Genomic DNA, 20920 nt, shown 5'->3' with positions numbered 1-20920 from the left:
AACGTCTCATGATGGTGGAGGAGGTTGTTGTTATGGGGGGAGGAGTGGGGGGAGCGGGATGGGGGGTATATGGGGACCTCATATTTTCTGAATGTAACATTGAAAAAATAAAGACAAAAAAAAGAAAACATCTTCCAAAAAAAAAAATGACCTCCTTTTCGGGAAAGGTGAGTGGGGCCTTAGGTGCCCCCAGCTTCTCACCCCTTCTGGAGTCCTCCCTCCCCGCAGGTGCCTCGTCCTGTCTGCTGGGTCCCTGGAGCACTAACTTCCCACGTGGCCTCGGCCAGGTCTCTGCCCCACTCTGAGCCTCAGTTTCCCACATCTGCTCCGCCCACTGTGGAGGGTGACTGGGGGAGGGGAGAACGAGGCAGGCTGCTGGACACGCCCTTCCCGGGGCGGCGCTCTCTCCCAGGAGCCTCCCGCCTCGTCCTGGTGGCCTCAGGACCGCGGTGTGGCCGCCACCAGGACCGGGCAGTGCCGAGGGGGCCCCCTGGTGGCCCAAGCTGGGCTGTGCTACTCCCAGACCCCGGATGTTTCCTGGGGACCCAGACTGCGTGCCAGGTGCTGCCAGGACGCTGTGTCCCACCAGCCCCGCGGGGGGGGGGGGGCTCCCCGTTTTACAGGTGTGCGCACCTGGAGAGGACTGTCCCCTGTGAGCAGGTTGCTTAACAGCCACAGAAGAAGCTCTGCGGCTGGTTCTCCATTATTCAGTGAAACAAGCAAAGGGAAGTGCATCCGTGAAAATAAAACATACGAATTTATTTTTTAAATAGAGAACGATTATGCCGGTGTGTGTGAAGAATCTCTCTGGAAGATTATACAAGGAGCTGTCAACACTTGAGGCTTTCCAGAAGGGGAGCTGGGAGGCTGGGGCGTGGGCTGGGGAGTAGGGTGGGAAGGGGATGTTTTCACCAGATATTATATTGTGCTTTTTGATTTTTGAACTATATTAAATATTGTCTATACTTTAAAAATACATTAAATTAAAAAAAATTTTTAGACACGCGGATTTGGTGACAGAAAGAAACTTAAAGAGACCTAGCTTTGCCCCTTGGTTACAGCAGAGCTCCTACCAGTAGGCTGCTCAGCTCCTACTTGCATGCCTCCAGTGATGGGGTGCTCACTCCCTAACTGGCCAGCTCCCCGTCTATAAATACCCTCTCTCTAGCTGCTGAGTGGGCTCTCCCTGGTTTAAACACCCTCTCCTGGGATAACCTTTTAGTGCCTACAGGATGTCTACCTAGCACTGCCTGTCCAACCACTGGGTGCCAGGTGCCGTGACCTCAGTCCTCCAAGAGCTCCTAGGCTAGCTTCTAGGACCCCGGTGGTGGGTGGGATTCTGAGGCCGTTGGCTACAAGCCCAGCCACTGCAGGCCTTGGCCCATACCACACCAGGCAAGCAGCTATCAGCTATACCCAAGAGGCCCTTTTACCCAAAGCCCCCTCCCCTCGCGGTCCTCACAGTTGCACTGTGCTGCGTCATTTTGCTTCTTTCCCTCCCCTTCTTTTTTTTTGAGGTTCCTGGAGGGGGACTGAAGCAGGACCTCAGGACCTCGTATGCAGGAGGCAGGTGCTCGGCCTCTGAGCCACAGTGGCTCCCGAGTTGGTTTATTTCTTTTGCTTGCTTGCTGTGTTCAGGAGGCACCGGGGCCTGAACCCGGGACCCAGGTGGGAAGCCGGCGCTCAGCCGCTCCCTTTCCCTCCCCTTTGGCCCATGCATAAATGTCTTGAGCGCTGGGGGCCCACGCCGCACGTGGAGGGGGGCTGACGGACGCAGCTGGCCGGGCATCAGCCCCCTGGGTTCCAGCCCTCCCTGAGCCTGGTTTCCTCACCTGGAAGAGGGGGCAGGTCCCACAGTCACACAGGAAAGTCGCTGAGAGACGGTGGCCGTGAGCAGGCTGGGGACGCGGGGAAGGGCCTGAGGATGCAGCTGTGTGGGGGCAAGAGGAACGTGTCTGGGGGCCAGGGAGCCTTGGGGCTCCAAGGTCAGACGACCCCCTGCCATCCGGGCACTACTGGACCGGGGTCCTTCCTGCTCCAGATTTCTAGTGACCCTGGAAGTTCTGGTTTGAGGCTCCCCCTCCCCCAACCCTGTGTTCTAAGTGTGGTCCCAAGGGGTCTGTCCCCGAGCCTGGCTGTGTCTGTCCCACTGGCCAGACTCCTGAGGGTCAGTGGCCTCTGCCCCGCAGGTGCTGGTGGACAGGGGGCAGGGGAGGCATCTCCCCAGCTGTGACATTTCCCACCCCTGCGAGGGCGAGAGTGTTGCTCCTCTCCAGGAACGAGCAAACGGAGGTCATGGGCATGTGAAGGCTCTGGCTCAGACGGTCAGTCAAGGCCACGGGCGAGAGTGGTGTTAGCAGGGGCGTTGAGGAACGCACAAATAAATGAAGCGGGCTCTCGGCTGCAGGACTTGTCAGGGACTGAACACGCAGACGTGCATCTGTTATCTCCAGTAGGATTGTGCCGATTCCCAGTCTTATCCGACCACGGCACCCTTTGAGCCCCTGTCCCTGCCAAGGACACCTGGAACCCACGGTCTGCGACGCAGAGCGCGAGAAAGGCTACAAGAGAACGGTTGTCACCTGAACGCCCCAGGAACGCGGGCTGCAGCGCTGCGGGGAAGCAGCGGCTTCGAGAGGGGCTTCTCCGAGGCCAGGCGGTGCGTTAAAAACCCACCGCAGAGCTGACCCCGACTGCGGGTGCCCGGGCCACTTGCCCCTCCCCACGGCCCTCCCACCCACCCTCGGGCGCCTCGGAAAAATAAAGAAGGCGTGTTTATTCCTGGCCCAGGGAGCTCGCAGTCCCGTTCTCTAAGGCCCACCTGGCTCCAGGCCTTGGCTGCACCCCGCCCGTCACCCCTGGCTGGCGGCCCCGCTCAGGCCTTACCACTGCACCCGTCACCAGCCTTTCTGCAAGACCCCAGCCCCAGTGCTGCCGGCTGGAGGGGATCCCTGGGGAAACCGAGGCCCTGGAGACGAGGGGCACAGCACCCTGTTCCTGGGAGAAGAGCCTGCCGTTTCCTCAACTTCAAAGTTCCCGTTGCTCGTTTTGCGCTAGGAGCAGGATAACAGGCGCCGCAGTGCACAGAGGCCGGACAGATGGCGGGGGCAGGCGGGGGAGGAGGTGGGCCCAGAGGGCACTGCTGGCCGCCCAGCATCAGGGCCGCTGTTGTTTTCCATTCATTTATTTTATTTTTTATATATACATTTTTTCATAATCTTATTTTATTTTTTTAAATTAACCCCCCGGAATCTGTGTCTCTTTTTGTTGCGTCATCTTGTTGTGTCAGCTCTTCATGTGTGCAGCACCATTCCTGGGCAGGCTGCACTTCCTTTCGCGCTGGGCGGCTCTCCTTACGGGGTGCACTCCTTGCACGTGGGGCTCCCCTACACGGGGGACACCCCTGCGTGGCAGGGCACTCCTTGCATGCATCAGCACTGTGCATGGACCAGCTTACCACATGGGTCAGGAGGCTCGGGGTATGAACCCTGGACCTCCCATGTGGTAGGTGGACGCTCTATCTGTTGAGCCAAATCCTCTTCCCATTTTGTTCATTTAAATGAATTAATTTTCAAGCTTTCACTTAGAAACTCTTCAAACATGGAGGACCGAGGATCCCCCGCCCTCCCTAAAAAGCAGCTTTGGGCTGGCAGGCAGGGGAGTCAGGCGGGAGCGGGGGTGGCTCAGGGCAGCCTCCAGGGGAGGAGATTGGCCCTGGGCAGCTCCTCCCCCTCCCTGGGCCTCAGATTCCCTGTCTGCGCCACAAGAGGCTGGACCTGGACTCCGGGGTCCCCTCCTCCCGGGACCTCATTGCTTCTTTTTTTTTAAAAAAGATTTTTATTTATTTCTCTCCCCTCCCCCCACACCCCGGTTGTGTGTTCTCTGTGTCTATTTGCTGCATGTTCTTTGTCCACTTCTGTTGTTGTCAGCGGCACAGGAATCTGTGTTTCTTTTTGTTGCGTCATCTTGCTGTGTCAGCTCTCTGTGTGTGTGGTGCCATTCCTGGGCAGGCTGCACTTTCTTTCGCGCTGGGCGGCTCTCCTTACGGGGCGCACTTCTTGCGCATGGGGCTCCCCTACGCGGGGACACCCCTGCGTGGCAGGCACTCCTTGCATGCGTCAGCACTGCGCATGGGCCAGCTCCACACGGGTCAAGGAGGCCCGGGATTTGAACCCTAACCACTGGGCCAAGTCCGCCGCCTTATTGCTTCTTTGATCGGCAGGTGAGTGAGGCTCTCCCTCCGCCCTCCCTGATCCTCCTTCTAGCAGCCACCCCACCTCACTCATTCATTCACTCATTCACTCATTCCCACCACTCCGACAGACCACACACAGAAACGAGCACCCCCCAGGTCCTGCAGCTCCGGGGGACACTCGAGGGCTGGCCGTCCTCGAATGAGGACAGAGAGGACACTGCGTCCGGGGGGGTCAGCAGGCCTCCCCGAGGCAGGCAGCACCCGGGCTGACCCACAGCTTCCCTGTTGGCATCATGGCACTTACACAAATGACCGTCCCCGGCACAGTGACCGCAGGCCCGGGGCAAGGCCGGCGTGGGGCAGGGCTGCTCTGGGCACTGTCCCGGGAGCCGGGAGCCCTGGGTTCGAGTCTCCACCTTCAGGGCCTTCGGGGGAGGGTCCCGGCCCCAGCAGTCCGCCTGCCCGGGTTCGCGTCCTAAGCCTCCGCTCCCCTTCCCGATGACGACTCGTGGTGGTCACCTCCCTTGCTTCATTTTCGGCATCTGCACCTGCCAGAGAAGGCGCTGGCCACACAGGCTGTGGGGGGCGGCGTGGGGATGAGGACTGGGGGCTGCAGAGCATGGCACACTTGCTCTCAGTTCACGTGAGACCCCGGGGACCCAAAAATGAGGAGGACCAGAGGTCCTGCAGGCACAGAAGGGGCAGCAACCCGGGAATGACGGTCTCCTGCTCAGAGCGGCCCCCTGGATCCTGGGCGCTGAGAGCTGGTGCCAGACAAGTCCCTCGTATGATGGCGCTGGCGGGAGGCTTGCACAACGGTGACACGGCAGCGAGTCTTCGCCAGACCTCTCTTGCTGTCCTCCTGTTTTTAGTCTTGTTCCTTTTCCGAGTTTAAAATTAACTTGGGGGGAGATTCAACTGTGCTGGTAATAACTCCCATTTACTGACCACATCTTATGTGCCAGGCCCTCTTCTAACAGCCTCTCTTACTCGTCTTTACAGATGAGTAAACTGAGGCACGGGGAGGTTGAGCAGTGCATCCGGAGCACACGGTAAGCCGCAGAGTTGGGACTCCCACCCCGGGAGTGTGTCCTCAGACTCTGTTCCCGATGCCTGAGCTGATCCCTCTCATACTGTCACATTTTAGAAAGCTTACAAGACCTTTTCCAGTGTGGGCCACTTGTTACGACTGATGAGCACGTGTGGAAGCACTGCGAGTCACCATGGTCTCTAGTTGACACGGTAGCTCAAGCTCTGCCCCACACAATTTTATAGGTTTGGACAGAATGTGTAATGGCCTGTACCCACCGTGGCAATGTCATGCCGGACAATTCCAATGTCCCCCAAATGCCCCATGTTACACCATGAGTCGGGATTTTATTCTCAAATAGTTTTTTGATGCAAATCATCAAGTGTGCAGCAGGATAACCAAATGGTCAAAAGCGTGGCCTCCAGGGCCAGACGGCCTGGGTTCGAGCCGGGTCTGCGGCGCTCTCTCTGTGCGTGCGGCCCTGGGAAGTGTGCTGCTTCTCTCCGTGCCTCGGCTTGCTCAGCTGTAAAATGGGGAGAATAACAGAATCTCGGCACAGGGTGCCGTGAGCATGAAATACGATAAGGTGTGTGAAGCCTTAGAGCAGTGCCTGGCCCAGAATACCTGCTGGAAAAATATGACCCGTGATTATCAACTGTAGGGGTCCAGTGCCCTAAATTTAAAGGGTGCAGAGATGTGTAACCACGGACGTGAGATGCCGCAGCTGAATGGGATGGAGTCTGGCTCCATTCACGTTTTTTAAATTTATTTCTCTCCCCTTCCTGCCCCCTCCCCGCCCCCCGTTGTCTGCTCTCTGTATCCATCACTGTGTGTTCTTTTGTGTCCGCTTGCATTCTCGGTGGCACCGGGACTGAGTCTCTTTTTGTTGCATCATCTTGCTGTGTCAGCTCTCCGTGTGTGCTGCGCCATTCCTGGGCAGGTTGCACGTTTTTCGCACTGTGCAACTCTCCTTACAGGGCACACTCCTTGCGCGTGGGACTCCCCTATGTGAGGGACACCCCTGCGTGGCAGGGCACTCCTTGCGTGCATGAGCACTGTGCATGGGCCAGCTCTACACAGGTCAGGAGGCCCTGGGTTTGAACCCTGGACATTCCATATGGCAGCTGGAAGCTCTATCCGTTGAGCCACATCCACTTCCCCTGGCTCTGGTTTTGATGTTTCACTGCTGACAGCTTTCAGGCCTCCCACTCCCCTGCCCCTTCTGCCCCACCTCTGGGCACACTAGGAAAGTCTGGGTGCCCCCTGTCTTTTGTCCCAGCCCATGCATGGGAACCCTTGCCCCACCCCCAAATGCCAGTCTCCCTTCCCTGCTCCCAGGCCTCTTTCAGACTCACTGGGGAGCTCGCCTGCTCTCCCCGAAAGCCTCACTCTGAGCAATGGGCTTTTTCTTGCTCTTTTGCTGCATAGGGGGCGACAGCAGTGCTGACATCCGAAACCAAATTTGGGGTGGAGGGTCCATCCCGTGTGCACCGGGTGACCCCAACAACAAAACCCCCCATCCTGCATGCTCTTCTACCTCGTGATCTTGCCTCTCCCCTCTCCCCGGGATCTGAGCAGGCTTGGGACTGCCCTTAGCAGTAAAATACAGAGGAACTGCTGCCGGCTTACTTCTGAGGCTGGGTCGTCGGAGCCAAGCAGGCTGGTTCCCTTGGGGCTCTCACTCGGGGAGCCAGCTGCCTGACTCAGCCGAGACCCCTCGATGGAGGGGCCACAGGTGGGCCGTCCAGTCCACAAGCCCCTCGAGCTCCCGCCAGCCGCCGGGCGAGGGAGCCGTCTCGCATGCCAGCGCCCTCCTGGCTGCAGATACCACAGTCCCGGCCCACACCTGCCCGCACCTGCACGGGAGACGCACGTGAAAGCTGCCGGCTAAGTCCTGCCCGAAGAAGTCCCGGTGCAGGAAATCACAAGCAAAATAAAATGACTGCTTCAAGGCATTACGTGATGGAGTAATTTGTTTTGCAACGCTAGTAGTCAGAATACTTCCCTAATCCCACCTGCCAGAGGTCCCACTGGGAGTGGTGAGCCCACAGGGAAGGCGCCGGGCAGAGCTCGGCTGGGTCCCCGAGCCTCAGGCCTCTCCAGAGGCTGCAGCCAGCATGCCTTCCACACACCTGGGGAAACACAGCCGGGACAATGGCCCCAAGCTGAGGGCCCAGCGGGGGGCTTAATAAACATTGGTTGAATGAAGAAATGAACAAACTTCTGGCAAGTTTCCACCTGGGAGGCTTAGCTTGACATCGTGGAGCTGGCAGCTGACAATGCCTGGGTGCCTGGCCAGGTGAGGGGGGGTGTAGTGGGGAGGGGGCTGCCTGCCAGTCTCCCCTAGAGACTCCTGCGGGTGTCCCCAAACCTCCTGCCTTTGGCCTGATCTCTGTGCCCCCCAGCCTGTATACCCATCTGGGGCCTGTGCTGATGCGTCACCACCGCCTGGCTCCGATTCCTAGCTGGGAAGACGGGGCCATCGCAGCTGCCCTCCCGGGGTCGCACACCCTCAGGGCCGGTCCAGGCCCTGCTTGGCCGCAGGAGCCCCCTGCAAGCTGCATTTCCAGGTTCCTGCCTGGCTCCCGGCTGGGTCCAGCGCCAGAAGGCGCTGGTGGGAGAGGGATGGCAGAAGGCAGGGCAGAAGCTCTGACAGTGACCGCCTCCAGCTTCCACCCGAGAGGCCCACCGGGGGCCCAGCTCCACCCAGCAACCTTCGCCCCCAGATTCCACTAACATCTCCCACTGCCCCTTGGTCAAGGGCTTGTGGAATCTCCCTGCTGTTGCTGATCTCCAGGTCACCCCACAGTCCCGTTTCGTGGACATCAATTGTCCACATTCAATTCCCTCTATTCTCAGTACTTAGGGGCATTTGGGTCTTTCTCTGTGGAGACCCCGACTGGCACTGCCCCTGCTCAAGGCTGAGCCACAGAACCCCCGGAGCTCACAGGCCAGTGGGATCCAACCCGCCTCCAGCCCTGCCATGAGGGCTGGCACGTGACCAGATTCCCAGGATAGCCCAAAGGCCAAGGAGGGGTGTGTGAGGTGAGGCTGTAAAGACTGAGTAGGAGTTTGCCAGGCTGAGAAGGTGGGGATGGACGTGCTAGCGAGGAGACTGTGCCGAGGCCCACTTCTGTGCTTTTAGATCCCGGAGGGGGTGAGGCAGAGTGTGCCGGGGGACTGGGGGTGGGGTGGGCAGTGGTCGCATGCACAGCCCGTGTGTACAGCACCTGCTGGAGTTGCTCAGAGTGATCCCAGAATTCTTTCCGTCGGAATTTCCTGGGGAGCCTTCAGGATCCCTCTGGGCCCCGGAATCTCCATCTCAAGAGACTCATCTGGTCGCCAGAGTTTGCGCCGAGTTTGCGCCGTGACCTAGACAATGTGTGGCACCAGGCCTGCTCAGCAGGGAAGGACCTGGTGGCATTTGCCCTTCAGAAAACGACCGTGGCTCAGCGTTGAGAGTGTAGTGGTGGGTGGGTGGGTGGGTGCAGGGGTGCTGGGGCTGCTGAGGAAGCCAGCACCACAACCCTGGTGGGTGATAGGGGCAGGGCTGCGGGATGAGCGCTGGGAGCCCCAGGAAGGAGGCAGCCAAGGGGGTCCCAGCTGGAGGGGACTCTGCTGCCCAGGAGGGGAGAGAGGGTGGTGGCCTGGGGTGAGGGGGTGAGGCTGGACAGGCTCCTGAGGCCACTGGAGCCCCCTGCCCTCCCCCACGCCCGGGCCTCGCTCCTTGGGGTCCTAGTGCCAAGCTGCCCTGTGCCCCCAGCCCCGCTGGTAAGTGTCCCCCAGGCATCTGGGTCCCTGGTTTCACGCAGGACTCCGGCCCTGTCCCCAGCGTCTCCAGCGCTCAGCAGCCCTGGGGGAGGAAGCCGCGTCCCAGGCAGCAGCGACGGGAAGCGCGCGGCGCCCGGGCCTCCATTTTCCTTTGGCAAGGCTCCGGGGCAGGAGGAAGGGGCCGCCGAGACCGCGGGCACCGAGGCTGCGCCGGGGGGCGAGCGCCGCGCCCGGCCCCGCTCCTGCGGCCCCGCCGCGAGTCCCGGGCAGGAGGGACCTCCCGCCAGGCGCTTCCCCCGACGCCAGGGCCGCGGGAGGGCGCGGGCCGGGCGGAGGCGGCGCTCGGGGCGCGGCCGGCGGCGGCGGGGGCGGCGGGCCGGGGCGCTGCGCCTCCTGGCGGCGCGGGCGGGCGGCATGGCGGGGCGGCGGGCCCGGGCGCTGCTGGCGCTGCTGGCGCTGCGGGCGCTCGGCGCGGGGGGCGCACCCGCAGTGCCTGGACTTCAGGCCGCCCTTCCGGCCGCCGCAGCCGCTGCGCTTCTGCGCGCAGTACGCGGCCTTCGGCTGCTGCGCGCCCGAGCAGGACGCGGCGCTGGCCCGCCGCTTCGGGGCCCTGGCGGCCCGCGTGGACGCCGCCGTGTGGGCCGACTGCGCCGGCTACGCGCTCGACCTGCTGTGCCAGGTGAGCCGCGGGGGCGCGCGGGGCCGGGGCGGCGGGCGGACCCCCGTGCCGGGGCCCTCTACAGGGAGTCACCCGGCCGGGGCGGGGAGGCGGGCTCCTGGGGGGGGCTCTCGGCTTGGCCATTCATTGGCTCTGTGAGCGGGCCTTCTCCGAGCCTCAGTTTCCCCTCTTGAACCGCCAGATGATGAAGAGGCTCCCTCGGGGTTCTGCTCCGGGGGGCGGTGGATGCTGTCCCCGCTCAGCGCCCTGGTGGCCGGGAGCCCCCTCCCTGGCCGGGTACCAGGTGTCCCCTCCCTGCTTCCCGGGTGTGTGGGGAGCAGCGCGGCCTGCAGAGGGCGCCGTCAGCACGAGGGTGACCTGCGCCAGCACCCCCACCCCCCACCCCGCCTCTGGGAGGGTGCTCCCACCTGGCAGAGGCCCCTCCGTCCTTCAAGGGCAGCTAAAGTGACATGCCTTGGTGAGCCCCCACACATCTCCCCTCCAAGGACAGATTGTGCCATTCGCTCGCAGGGCTGATTCCCGGGGACCTGGCCGGAACGGGGCGCACGAATCCTGCCTGGCTGAACGTGGGGCGGCGGGAGGAAATGGGCGCCCCAGAGGCCCAGTGTCTGAGCTGGGAACGGTCCGGGGGGTGGGGAGCCCACCAGACCAGCAGCGCAGGTGCTCCAGGGAGCAGTGGGGGATGGCAAGCTGACTTGGGTCCCGGCTCTGCCACCGACAGGCTGGGTGGCCCCGGCCTGTGCCCCCTGGCACGGCCACCCGGCAGGCAGTCCCTTTGTCTCTCAGGGCGGCCGGCAGGATGGCCGTGCAGACTGAGCGGCACTGGGACCTCGGCTGAGCTTCTCTAGTGCCCCTCGCTCTCCACTCGCTGCCCCGGGGGGAGGCCCAAGCAGGCCCCCTGGCCAATGCAGGCGCCGTGGGGCACGGCCTGGGGGCAGCTGCGCCTGGGGCTTGGGCCACACTTATTGCCTGTGGAGGGGGCGTCTGGGTGGGAAACGGGAGGGCCTAGGAGCTCTGGAAGGCAGAGGTGGGCGAGGAGGCGGGCAGCTCGCCTTGGTGGACCCCCACATTGAGCAGCTCAGGGGACCCGGGAGGGTCTGACCTCACTGGCCTGGCCCCTTTGAGACTGCGCCCCGCACCCTTCTCCTTCGGTCTCCCAGGCCCCAGGCACGTAGGAGTCACAGCGCCCTCACCTGTTTATCGAGCACTGACCTCGTGCCAGGCTCAGCAGGGCAAAGAAGGCGGGCAGGTGGGAGGGGGCGGAAGGGAAGGGTCAGCCCTGCCCCCCTCCATGGGAGGAGCCTCCCTTTCCTTGGGGACCTTCCCAGGACGGCCTGGCCTCGGGCAGCCAGCCACGCCGCTCGCCCCTCACCCCGGCGTCTCTGGGAGTGACCTCATGTCTGGAGCGAGCTTGGAAAGGGCAGCAGAGCTGACCACAGGGTCCCCGGCGGAGCCTCGTGGGAGGGCTGGGGGAGGGTCGGAGCCAAGGCCGCGTCTGGACTCGTGCCTCTTGATTTCCACGGGGGTGGCGGCCGCGGGGTCCAGTCAATGGCGGCTTTCAGCCTTCGCATCTGCCTTGGGGAGACGCCGCCAGGCAGGAGAGAGGCCACAGAAATGGACGTCCACGCCCCCCCGTCCTCCTCCAGGACCTGCCCCCCCCCGCCTCCCACGACGCCCCCCGATGCCCAGTCACCCCTCAGCCGGGCGGTCACTGTCCCCCACCGCTGCAGACTCTTTCCTGGGGCTTTGGGGATACCGTGTCACCTGGAAGAGGCGTGCCTGGACCCAGCGTGGGTGGGCGGGCCCGTCCGCCCAGGGGAACCTCCTGTGTAACGGGGCGACCGCCCCACGCCCCTGAAGTTATCAAAGCGTGGTGGATGGAAACCCACGCAGAGCGCGCTCTGGGGTCCCCGCGTTCGCAGGCATTTCCCAGCGCCTCTGTGGAGGTGGCCCTGTGCCGGCCACCGAGCCCAGAGGCCGTCGGCAAATCGCAGGCCCAGCCCCCCAAGTCCCCCCCCCCCCCCGTTCTGTTCAGGAGACAGACACACGCGCGTACTTGTGCAAGACTCCCCCAGGGTTACCCAGCCTGGCGGAGGCATGGGAGAAGGTCAAACTTGTGGAAAATTCAGGGCAGGCTTTCTGGAGCAAGGGAACTTGGAGGCCTGTCTCGTTAGCTCATTCCGTTTGAGCATTTACTCTACAAACAGGCGTGTCTTCTCCGCTGGTTCTTCCCAGCAGCTCTGGGAGGCTGGAATTCCTTTCCCGGTTTTCAGATGAGGCACAGAGAGCGCTTCAGGAAGTTGCCCAAGGCCAAGGGGACTGGTCAGCTCGGCCTCCGGTGAGCTCTGACTCCAAAGCCCTTCTCTTAGTCACTGCTAGACTGCCTCCTCCTTGAAGCCCACAGGCTGGTGGGGGTTGGATGGGGGTGGCTAGACATGCAAACAGATCATCCTGTCTCCCGCCGGGCAAACCAGCCGGGCTGCCTCTGGGGATGGGTGAGTGACAGCAGACCCAGAGCGTGACAGTATCACGTTACCCTTTGGCGAATGTTGAGTCTGAGATGTGGGCAGAGGCTGTGGGAGCCGCCACGAGGCCAAGGGCGGAAGAATGAAGGACGAGAGGAGGCTTTCAAGTAGGGCTTTGAGTGATGAATAGGAGTTAGCCAGATGCACACATGGGTGAGGAGGGACGTCCAGCTGAACAAAGACATGCTTTTCTCAAAGTAGAGGTGGTGGGTGCTAGCCTTTGGTCCCCAGGCCCAGAGTCATGAGCGCCAGTGACTACACAGCAACCAGCCAGGGATAGAAGGGTGGCAGGGCTGTCGGGCCTTGGGTGGGGTGGCCCAGCAGCTGAGCGGTGGGGTCTCAGCCACCTCCCCGCTTGACCCCACCGAGGCCGGGCGTCCAGAGGCGCTGCTGTACCATCTGGTCACTTCCTGCTCTGGGAAGCTGTGGCCCAGCGCCAGCCTGAGCTGTGTGTCAGTGAGAGCACAGAGGCCACAAGCAGGCCCAAGGTCTGGGCACAGGGGCTCAGACTGCCCGCTGCCAGGCCCTCCCTGCCCTGCCCTCGTCCTGAGCTGGGCTTGGGCGCATGGCGGGCCCCGAGGTTGGCTACCAGAAGCCCGTTCTGCTCCCCACGGGTGGAGCCAAGGACGGTGCCCAGTGCACAGGCAGCGCCCAGTGGACCCTGGCTGGAGGAAGCGTGGCTGACTGTCCAGCCTGGGTGTCGTGTGGCCTGGGTTTTAGCTCTGGCGGAGGCCCCCCTCTATAAAACAGGAGCCTCGGTGACCCAACCTCACGAAGATTAAATGAGGTGTGTGCACACGGTCCCCGCCGGCCCCCTCCTGGCCACGCACGCCCCGTGGGAGGCTCCAGGGCACCGTGCGAGCAGACAGCACCCCACACACAAGGTCCGAGGCTGGGGCGCCCGGCCCTCTTCTCGGCCAGGCGGCGCCTGTAAGACCCGGTCCGCCTAGCTGGGTCCGGGATAGCGACTGACCAGAGACCCCCCCCCCAGCGCACACCACTCTATGGCCCTCCGCCGGCAGGTGGGACTTAGCCCCACCGCGGCAGCAGGGGGGCCAGGAGGACAGGCTGGGGGGTGACCAAGAGCCTGTGAACTCAGGCCAAGACGGCTGCCCTCCATCCGCTGCCCACAGAGGCCTCCCGCGGGCACCCGGCCTGGCCCTGCCCGGGAGGGGAGGAGGGCGTGGTTGTCAGCCCCGCTTCTGCTGCGGGAGGAGCATCCCCTGACACCTCCAGGGTCCCATGGCTGAGCCAGGCACACCTTTCCCTAGGGAGGTCAGGGCGGGGGTGTGTGAGGGTGTGGGGGGTGTCAGACACAGGCATAACTAACCGTTAGCATCGTGGGAAGGGGCTCTAACAAGGGAGGCCAGGGGGCAGAGGGCTCTGCTGTGGGCAGGGGTGGGGTGCAGGGAAGGTGGCCCGGGGGAAGGGAGCCCTGGACTGGGCTTTGGGGCGGGCGGTTAGGAGCCGTCATTGGATGTCTAGAGCCAACTCAGAGCCCGGTCCGTCCACTCTAGCCGGGGGCTTGGCTCAGAGCCTTCCTTCCTGGACCCTTTGTCTCCTCTTCTGTACAATGGAAACAATAACTTCTCTCCCTCCTGCAGCGCCTTGGGGAGGAAATTCAGAATCTACGCTGAATCCCCAGAAGCTGTCAAGGCCTGTGGTCACTATTTCTACAAGAGCCATCATCACTGCTATTATTTTTCAGTCATTTCTTTCTTTTAAATCGCAACAAAATAGGCATAACATAAAAATCATTTTAACAGTTTTAGGTGGACAGTTCTTTGCCATTAATTACTTTGATAAAGTGTAACTTTCACCACGACCTATTTCCAGACTCTCTTCATCATCCCAAACCAAAACTTATACTCACTTAATAACTCCCCCTTCTCTCCTTCCACCCACCCCCAGGAACCATTATTCCACTTTTTTACTTAAATACTTGTACTAAATACTTCGTATGAGAAATCATACATTTGTCCTCCAGTGTGGCTTATTTCACTCAAATGCCTTTATCTGTGTACCATGTACCTGCACCTCACTTCTTTTCATGGCTGAATAATGCTCCTTTGTTTGGACAGACCACATTTTCTTTTCCACTCATCAGCTGATATGCACCTGGCTCACTTCTACCTTTTGCTAGTGGGACTACTGCTGCAATGAATACTGGTATACAACTATCTGTCCAAGTCCCGACTTTAAATTCTTTTGAGTATATACCTAGGAGTGGAATTCTGTTTAATTTTCTGAGGAAACATCAAACTGTTTTCCACAGTGGCTGCACCATTTTACATTGCCACCAAAACTGTATGAGGCTATTTCACCGCATCCTTGACAATACTTGTTATTTTCAGTTTCTTAAGTAGTAGTCATCCTAGCGAGTATGAAGTGGTATCTCATTGTTGTTTTAATTTCCATTTCTCTCATGGCTCATGAGGTTGAGTATCTTTTCATATATTCAATGACCATTTGAGTATCTTCTATGGAGAAATGCCTGTTAAAGTCTTTGGTCCATTTTTTAATTGAATTAGCTTTTTGTTATTCAGGTGTGGGAGTTCTTTATATTTTCTGGATATTAAACTCTTATCAGATATATGGTTTGAAACTGTTTTTTCCCACTCTGTAGATTGTCTTTTCACTTTAGAAAGAAAATTTACTTCAGCCCTTTAGCTGTTAGTTTTTTGTATGTCTTATATGGTTTTTGTTACTCATTGACTCCAATACTGCCTTTTTTTGTATTTAGTTGCTTTTTTTTAGTATTAGTTTGGTTCCCCTCTTTCCTTTTCTCTGTATTTATTAGTTATTTTCTTAGTGGTTACCTTTGCAATTACAATTAACATCTTAAACTAATAACCTAGTTGAACTAGTACCAACCTAGTTTCAGTGATTTACAAACTCTCTATATATCTCTATATATCTTCTTCCCTCTATATATCTATATATCACTCTATATCTCCTTCCTCCCTCTCCCTTTATATTGCTCTGGCCTCAGATTATATCCTTATATATTGTAAGCCCATTAACACATATTCTAAATGTTACTTTACACAATTGCCTTTTAAGTGACATAGGGGAGGAAAAAACAGTTACAAACCAAAAATACAGTAATACAGGAGTTTCTGTTTATCTATATAGTTTCCCTTACCAGTGTCCTTTATTTCTTCCATAGCTTCAAGATACTGTCTAGTGTCCTTTTATTTCAGTTTGAAGAGCTTCCTTTACCATTTCTTATAGGGCAGGTCTTCTGGTAATGAACTCTTTCAATTTTTGTTTATGTGTGAAGGTCTGATTGCTTCTTCATTTCTGAAGGATAGTTTTCTGGATATAGAATTCTTTTTTTTTTTTTTTTCTTTCTCCCTCTCTCCCTCCCCTGCCCCACTGTTTTTGCTGTCTGTGTCCACTCACTGTGTGATCATCTGTGTCTATTTCTCTTTTTGTCTTCTCTTCTCGTCTTTCTCCTCTAGGATTCACCGGGATTTGATCCCGGGGACCTCTGATGTGGAGAGAGAGTTTCCCTGTCAATTGTGCGACCTCAGTTCCTGGTCTTTGCTGTGCTTCACCTTGACCCTCCTCTTCATCTCTCTTTTGTTGAGTTATCATCTTGCTGCGTGACTCACTTGCGTGGGCACTGGTGTGCTGTATGGGCACGCTTTTTCTTCCTCTTTTTTACCAGGAGTCCCCAGGGATCAAACCTGGGTCCTCCCGTATGGTAGGCAGAGGCCTTATCACTAGAGCCACATCTACTTCCTGGATATAGAATTCTTGGTTGACAGTTTTTTTCTTTAAGGACTTTATTTTATCTTTTTATTAACACATTTTTAAAAATTAAAGTTAATAGATCACATAGAACATTACATTTTTTAAAAAAACATGAGGTTCCCATATAGGCCACTCCCCACCCCCCCACCCCCATCATTTTTGTAAATTGTATTTTTTTGAAGATACATACATCACAAAAAATGTTACATTATAAAAAACAAACAAGAGGTTCCCCTATACCCTCCATCCCCCCACCCCACTCCCCCCACACCAACAACCTCCCCCATCATTGTGACACACTCATTGCACTTGGTGAACACATTTTGGAGCACTGCTGTACCATGTGGATAATAGTTTACCTTGTACTTCATACTCTCCCCCAGAACATTCAGTGGGTTATAGCCAGATATATAGAGTCCAGCATCTGACCCTGCAACATAATTTAGGACAACTCCAAGTCCCAAAAATGCCCTTTCATCACATCTCTTCTTCTCTTTCCCTGCCCTCAGCAACTACTGTGGCTACTTTCTCCACATCAGTGCTACAATTTCTTCTATTACTAGTCACAATCATTTTATAGTAGAATATCAGTAAGTCCACTCTAATCCATATTTTATTCCTCCATTCTGTGGACCCCGGGATGGTGATGTCCACTCCACCTCTAGATCAAGAGAGGGCTTAGATCCTACAAGGATGATGAATGCAATTCCTCTGCTTGCGGTTGTAGGCACTCTCGGTTCCCTGATGTGGTGGTTGACCATCTTCACCTGTTAGCTGACCTGGGTAAGTCCAATGAACCAGAGAGTAGGAGTTGCCACTCTGCTGAGGCTCAGGGCCCAGCTGGCACATGGGCGGTCCAGAGATTCAAGCCCCCTGAGTATGCACCATCCCTAGCACCAACCACAGGTTCAGTAAAAGTGACAGAAGAGGCATGTGTAGAAAAGTCATATCTGAGTCCAGCTCCATCACTCTCAGGAGCACAAATTCCAAAGTAGGGCCCATTGATATGGCACAGAACTCAAACTCCATCTGCCATGACCATATACCCTGTGGGTCTCTGTAGGCTTCAGGAGAGCCAGTACCTAGGGTTGTATCTCCTTAAGCTGTTTCTGGGGTCCTGCTCAGGTGGGACTTTAAATATGCCATCCCACTGTCTTCTGGCCTTCTTGGTTTCTGATGAGAAATCCACTGTTAACCTCTTGGGGATCCCTGGTGTGTGACAAGTTGCTTCTCTCTGGCTGCTTTCAAAACCTTCCCTGTCTTTGGATTTTGACAATTTCACTCTAAGGTGTCTTGGTGTAGATTTCATAGAGTATCCTGCTTGGAGTTTGTCGAGCTTCCTAGGTGTGTATATTCGTTCTTTCATCAGATTTGGAAAGCTTTCAGCTATTATTTCTTCCAAACTTTTTCTGCCCCTTTTTCTCTGTTGTCTTTCTGGGACTCTGATGATACATATATTGGTATGTTTGATGATGTCCCACAGATCCCTCAAGCTCTGTTTATTTTTCCTCATTATTTTTTCTTTATGCTCCTCACACTGGATTATTTCAATTGTCTTGTCTTCAAATTCACTGATCCCTTCTTCTGCTTATTCATATGTGCTGTTGAATCCATCTAATGAGTTTTTTAAATTTCAGTTGTTGTACTTTGCAGCTCCAAAATTGGTCTTATTCCTTTTAATAATGCCTATCTCTTTATTTTGTTCAGACAATGTTTTCTTAATTTCCTTTAGTTCTTTGTATATGGGTTCCCTGAGCTCACTGAACGTATTTAAGGGAGTTGATATAAAAAGTCTTTGATTAATAGTTCCAGTGTGTGCACTTCCTCAGGGATGGTTTCTGGAAAATCCTTTTTTCCCTGTGAATGGGCCATGCTTGCCTGTTTCTTTGTGTGTTTTTGTAAATTTTTTTTTTTTTTTTTTTTTTATTATTTATTTAATTTCCCCCCCTCCCCTGGTTGTCTGTTCTTGGTGTCTATTTGCTGCGTCTTGTTTCTTTGTCCGCTTCTGTTGTCGTCAGCGGCACGGGAAGTGTGGGCGGCGCCATTCCTGGGCAGGCTGCTCTTTCTTTTCACGCTGGGCGGCTTTCCTCACGGGCGCACTCCTTGCGCGTGGGGCTCCCCCACGCGGGGGACACCCTTGCGTGGCACGGCACTCCTTGCGCGCATCAGCACTGCGCATGGCCAGCTCCACACGGGTCAAGGAGGCCCGGGGTTTGAACCGCGGACCTCCCATATGGTAGACGGACGCCCTAACCACTGGGCCAAAGTCCGTTTCCCATTGTAAATTTTTTTGTTGTGGACTGGGCATTCTGAAGAAAGGCCCAAGGGACCTGATTCATTTATTGCCTATAAAGACTGCCCTGGTGGGTCCTGCCTGGCAGGGGCTGAGTCTGGAGCCAGGGGAGAGGTGGGCACGGGTGTCACTGACATACTCACACACGCCTACTTGTGCAGCCTCTTAAATGCCAGAGGGAGAAGGATGACCCTCAGGGACAGGCCAACCCAAGGTCAAACCCAGATGCCTTTGAATATTCTTCTGCCTGTATAGCATTGAATGACGTCGGGGCCCTGGTGTCCCCACTGTAGCACTCCCTTGTGGAGTTCTCGTGAAGATGAAATTAATACTACAAGTGAGAGCACTTTGTCACCACTCGCAGCAGTCTCTACGTATTTGCGATGGGGCTAGTCTGTGCTGGACGTTGTTTTAGGCCCGGGGATGGGTACAGCAGAGGAGACAACAGGCAGAAATTCCTGTCTGCACAAAATATATGTTTTAAAGGAAGACTGATAATAAACAAGCAAACAAACTAATTTTTACTCTCATGCCAGGTAGTACTAAGAGGTTGTTGTTTTTAAAGAGTCAGAGACCAGCAAGTTATAAGGGATGGGGGGATAGATAGCCAGGGAAGATCTCCCCGAGGCGGTGACCCTTGAGCAGGTACCCAAACGCAGTGAGGGAGTAAATCCTGCAGATGGAGTGGTGGGTCATAATAAAGGAGAAAATGTCTATCACAGAGCCTCTGCCCCTTCCTGGCGCACAGTGCATGCTCAAGAGCAGCTGCTGCTGCTTCTGTTTTTATGGGTGGTAGCAGTGGCAGTTGTCATGGTTATTTGTTCTAACAAGCATTAAGGCAGAAAAAAGGAAAGCAGGGCCGGAGGTGCTCGGCTCAGGAGCCTTGCCCAAGGGTTGCCGCGCAGTCGAGCCTAATCGGGCAACAGATGGATGGTGACCCGCCCGAGGCCACCCAGCTGGTAAGTGCCCTCCGCAAAGCCCCTCTGAGCCGCCCCCGTCCCCGCAGGAGTGCTCGCCCTACGCGGCCCACCTCTACGACGCCGAGGACCCGTCCACGCCGCTGCGCACGGTGCCCGGGCTCTGCGAGGACTACTGCCTGGCCATGTGGCAGGAGTGCCGGGCCCTGTTCCGCCACCTCTCGCCCGACCGCGAGCTCTGGGCGCTGGAGGGCAACCGCGCCAAGTTCTGCCGCTACCTGGCCCTGGACGACGTGGACTACTGCTTCCCGCGCCTGCTGGTCAACGAGCACCTCACCTCCAACCTGGGCCGCGTGGGGGCCGACGCCGAGGGCTGCCTGCAGCTGTGCCTGGAGGAGGTGGCCAATGGGCTGCGCAACCCCGTGGCCATGGCCCACGCCCGCGACGGCACCCACCGCTTCTTCGTGGCCGAGCAGGTGGGGCTGGTGTGGGCCTACCTGCCCGACCGCTCGCGCCTCGAGAAGCCCTTCCTGAACATCAGCCGGGCCGTGCTCACCTCGCCCTGGGAGGGCGACGAGCGCGGCTTCCTGGGCATCGCCTTCCACCCCGGCTTCCGGCACAACGGCAAGCTCTACGTCTACTACTCGGTGGGGCTCGACTTCGAGGAGTGGATCCGCATCAGCGAGTTCAGGGTCTCGGAGGACGACGTGAACACCGTGGACCACGGCTCTGAGAGGTGGCCTTCCCGGGGAGCCCGGCCGGGGTCGGGGCGGGGGGGACGGGGCTGAGACGCGGCCGGTCTGCGCTGGCCGTGCCAGCTGGCGTTCTGGAGGCTGCACAGGTGGTTTACTATGTTACAAATTGCTCCGGGTGGGGGGGCTGAACCCCAAGTTTGCGAAATATATCACCCCCCAGGATGGTGTCCAAATCCTCAGCCGTGACCTTCAAGGCTCTTCTCAGTTAGCACCCTTGTCCAGGCACGCGATGGGCGCCTTCATTTGCTTCTCCTAAAGTCCCCGAGGTTGGTATTCTTTTCCCCAGTTTGGGAGGTGGGTGCTAAGAGAGCGAAGGGCACACAGCCGGGAAGAGACCGAGCTGGCACCCAGGCGTGCCCGTCTCCACGGCCTCCCGCTGTGCCCCCTGCCTGGCTGTGCTCAGCTCCCACTCTCCCCCCCCCGGACCCCCTGCCCTGGCAGGTGTATCCATCCCGCCTCCAAGCCTCTGCTCCTCTCAAGGGCCCTCAGCTATTGCTTATGCCCCGACTGTTTGCAAGAAGGGTTGCCCTGGCCTGCCACGAAAGGTGCATGTATCATCCGGGCGCAATGAGAAGATGACCCCTGCCCTGGGTAATTTGAGAGGTGGAGTTTGATACTGAGCCATACTTACCCAGGTGCAGGAATGGTGAACGAGCAACCCGGGAGCAAAGAAGACTGTCTCGATCCCTAGGGCAGAAGGGACAGAATGAGAAGGTGGGGTGACTGGAGCCAGGAAGCTGGAGCCCCAAGGCAGGCCCAGGCAGGGGCTGGCCAAAGCAGAGAGAAATGGGGGAGCCCCGACTTCGCCCTTCCTCCCACCCCCCTGTTTCCCCCCAGTGCCCTCCATTGGCTGGCCCTCGGTGGAGGCCAGCTAGCCAAGGAGCATGGAGACGCAGTTTGCAGGGGTTGGTCTCCAGACCCGGAGAGCAGGCAGAGGGCGGGCCAGGACTGGATCTGAGGGAAAACAGGCAAATAACAGCATATCATATATTTGAT

The 20920-nt window shown here is 57.7% G+C and overlaps 1 protein-coding gene across 1 annotated transcript in view; it reads left to right on the top strand.

Moving 5' to 3' along the window:
• Positions 1-9410: 9410 nt before the first annotated feature.
• The window catches only part of HHIPL1 (HHIP like 1), a 33935-nt gene continuing 22425 nt past the window's right edge, over positions 9411-20920 (top strand). The window contains 3 exon segments of the mRNA XM_058291815.2: positions 9411-9470; positions 9472-9675; positions 19259-19905. Of these exon segments, the coding sequence (XP_058147798.1) occupies positions 9411-9470; positions 9472-9675; positions 19259-19905 (911 nt within the window).

Source organism: Dasypus novemcinctus, chromosome 3, assembly GCF_030445035.2.
Source record: "Dasypus novemcinctus isolate mDasNov1 chromosome 3, mDasNov1.1.hap2, whole genome shotgun sequence".
Classification (NCBI taxonomy): domain Eukaryota; kingdom Metazoa; phylum Chordata; class Mammalia; order Cingulata; family Dasypodidae; genus Dasypus; species Dasypus novemcinctus.
Note: the sequence above shows the minus strand (reverse complement) of the source record. Positions and strands in the feature narration are given on the sequence as shown.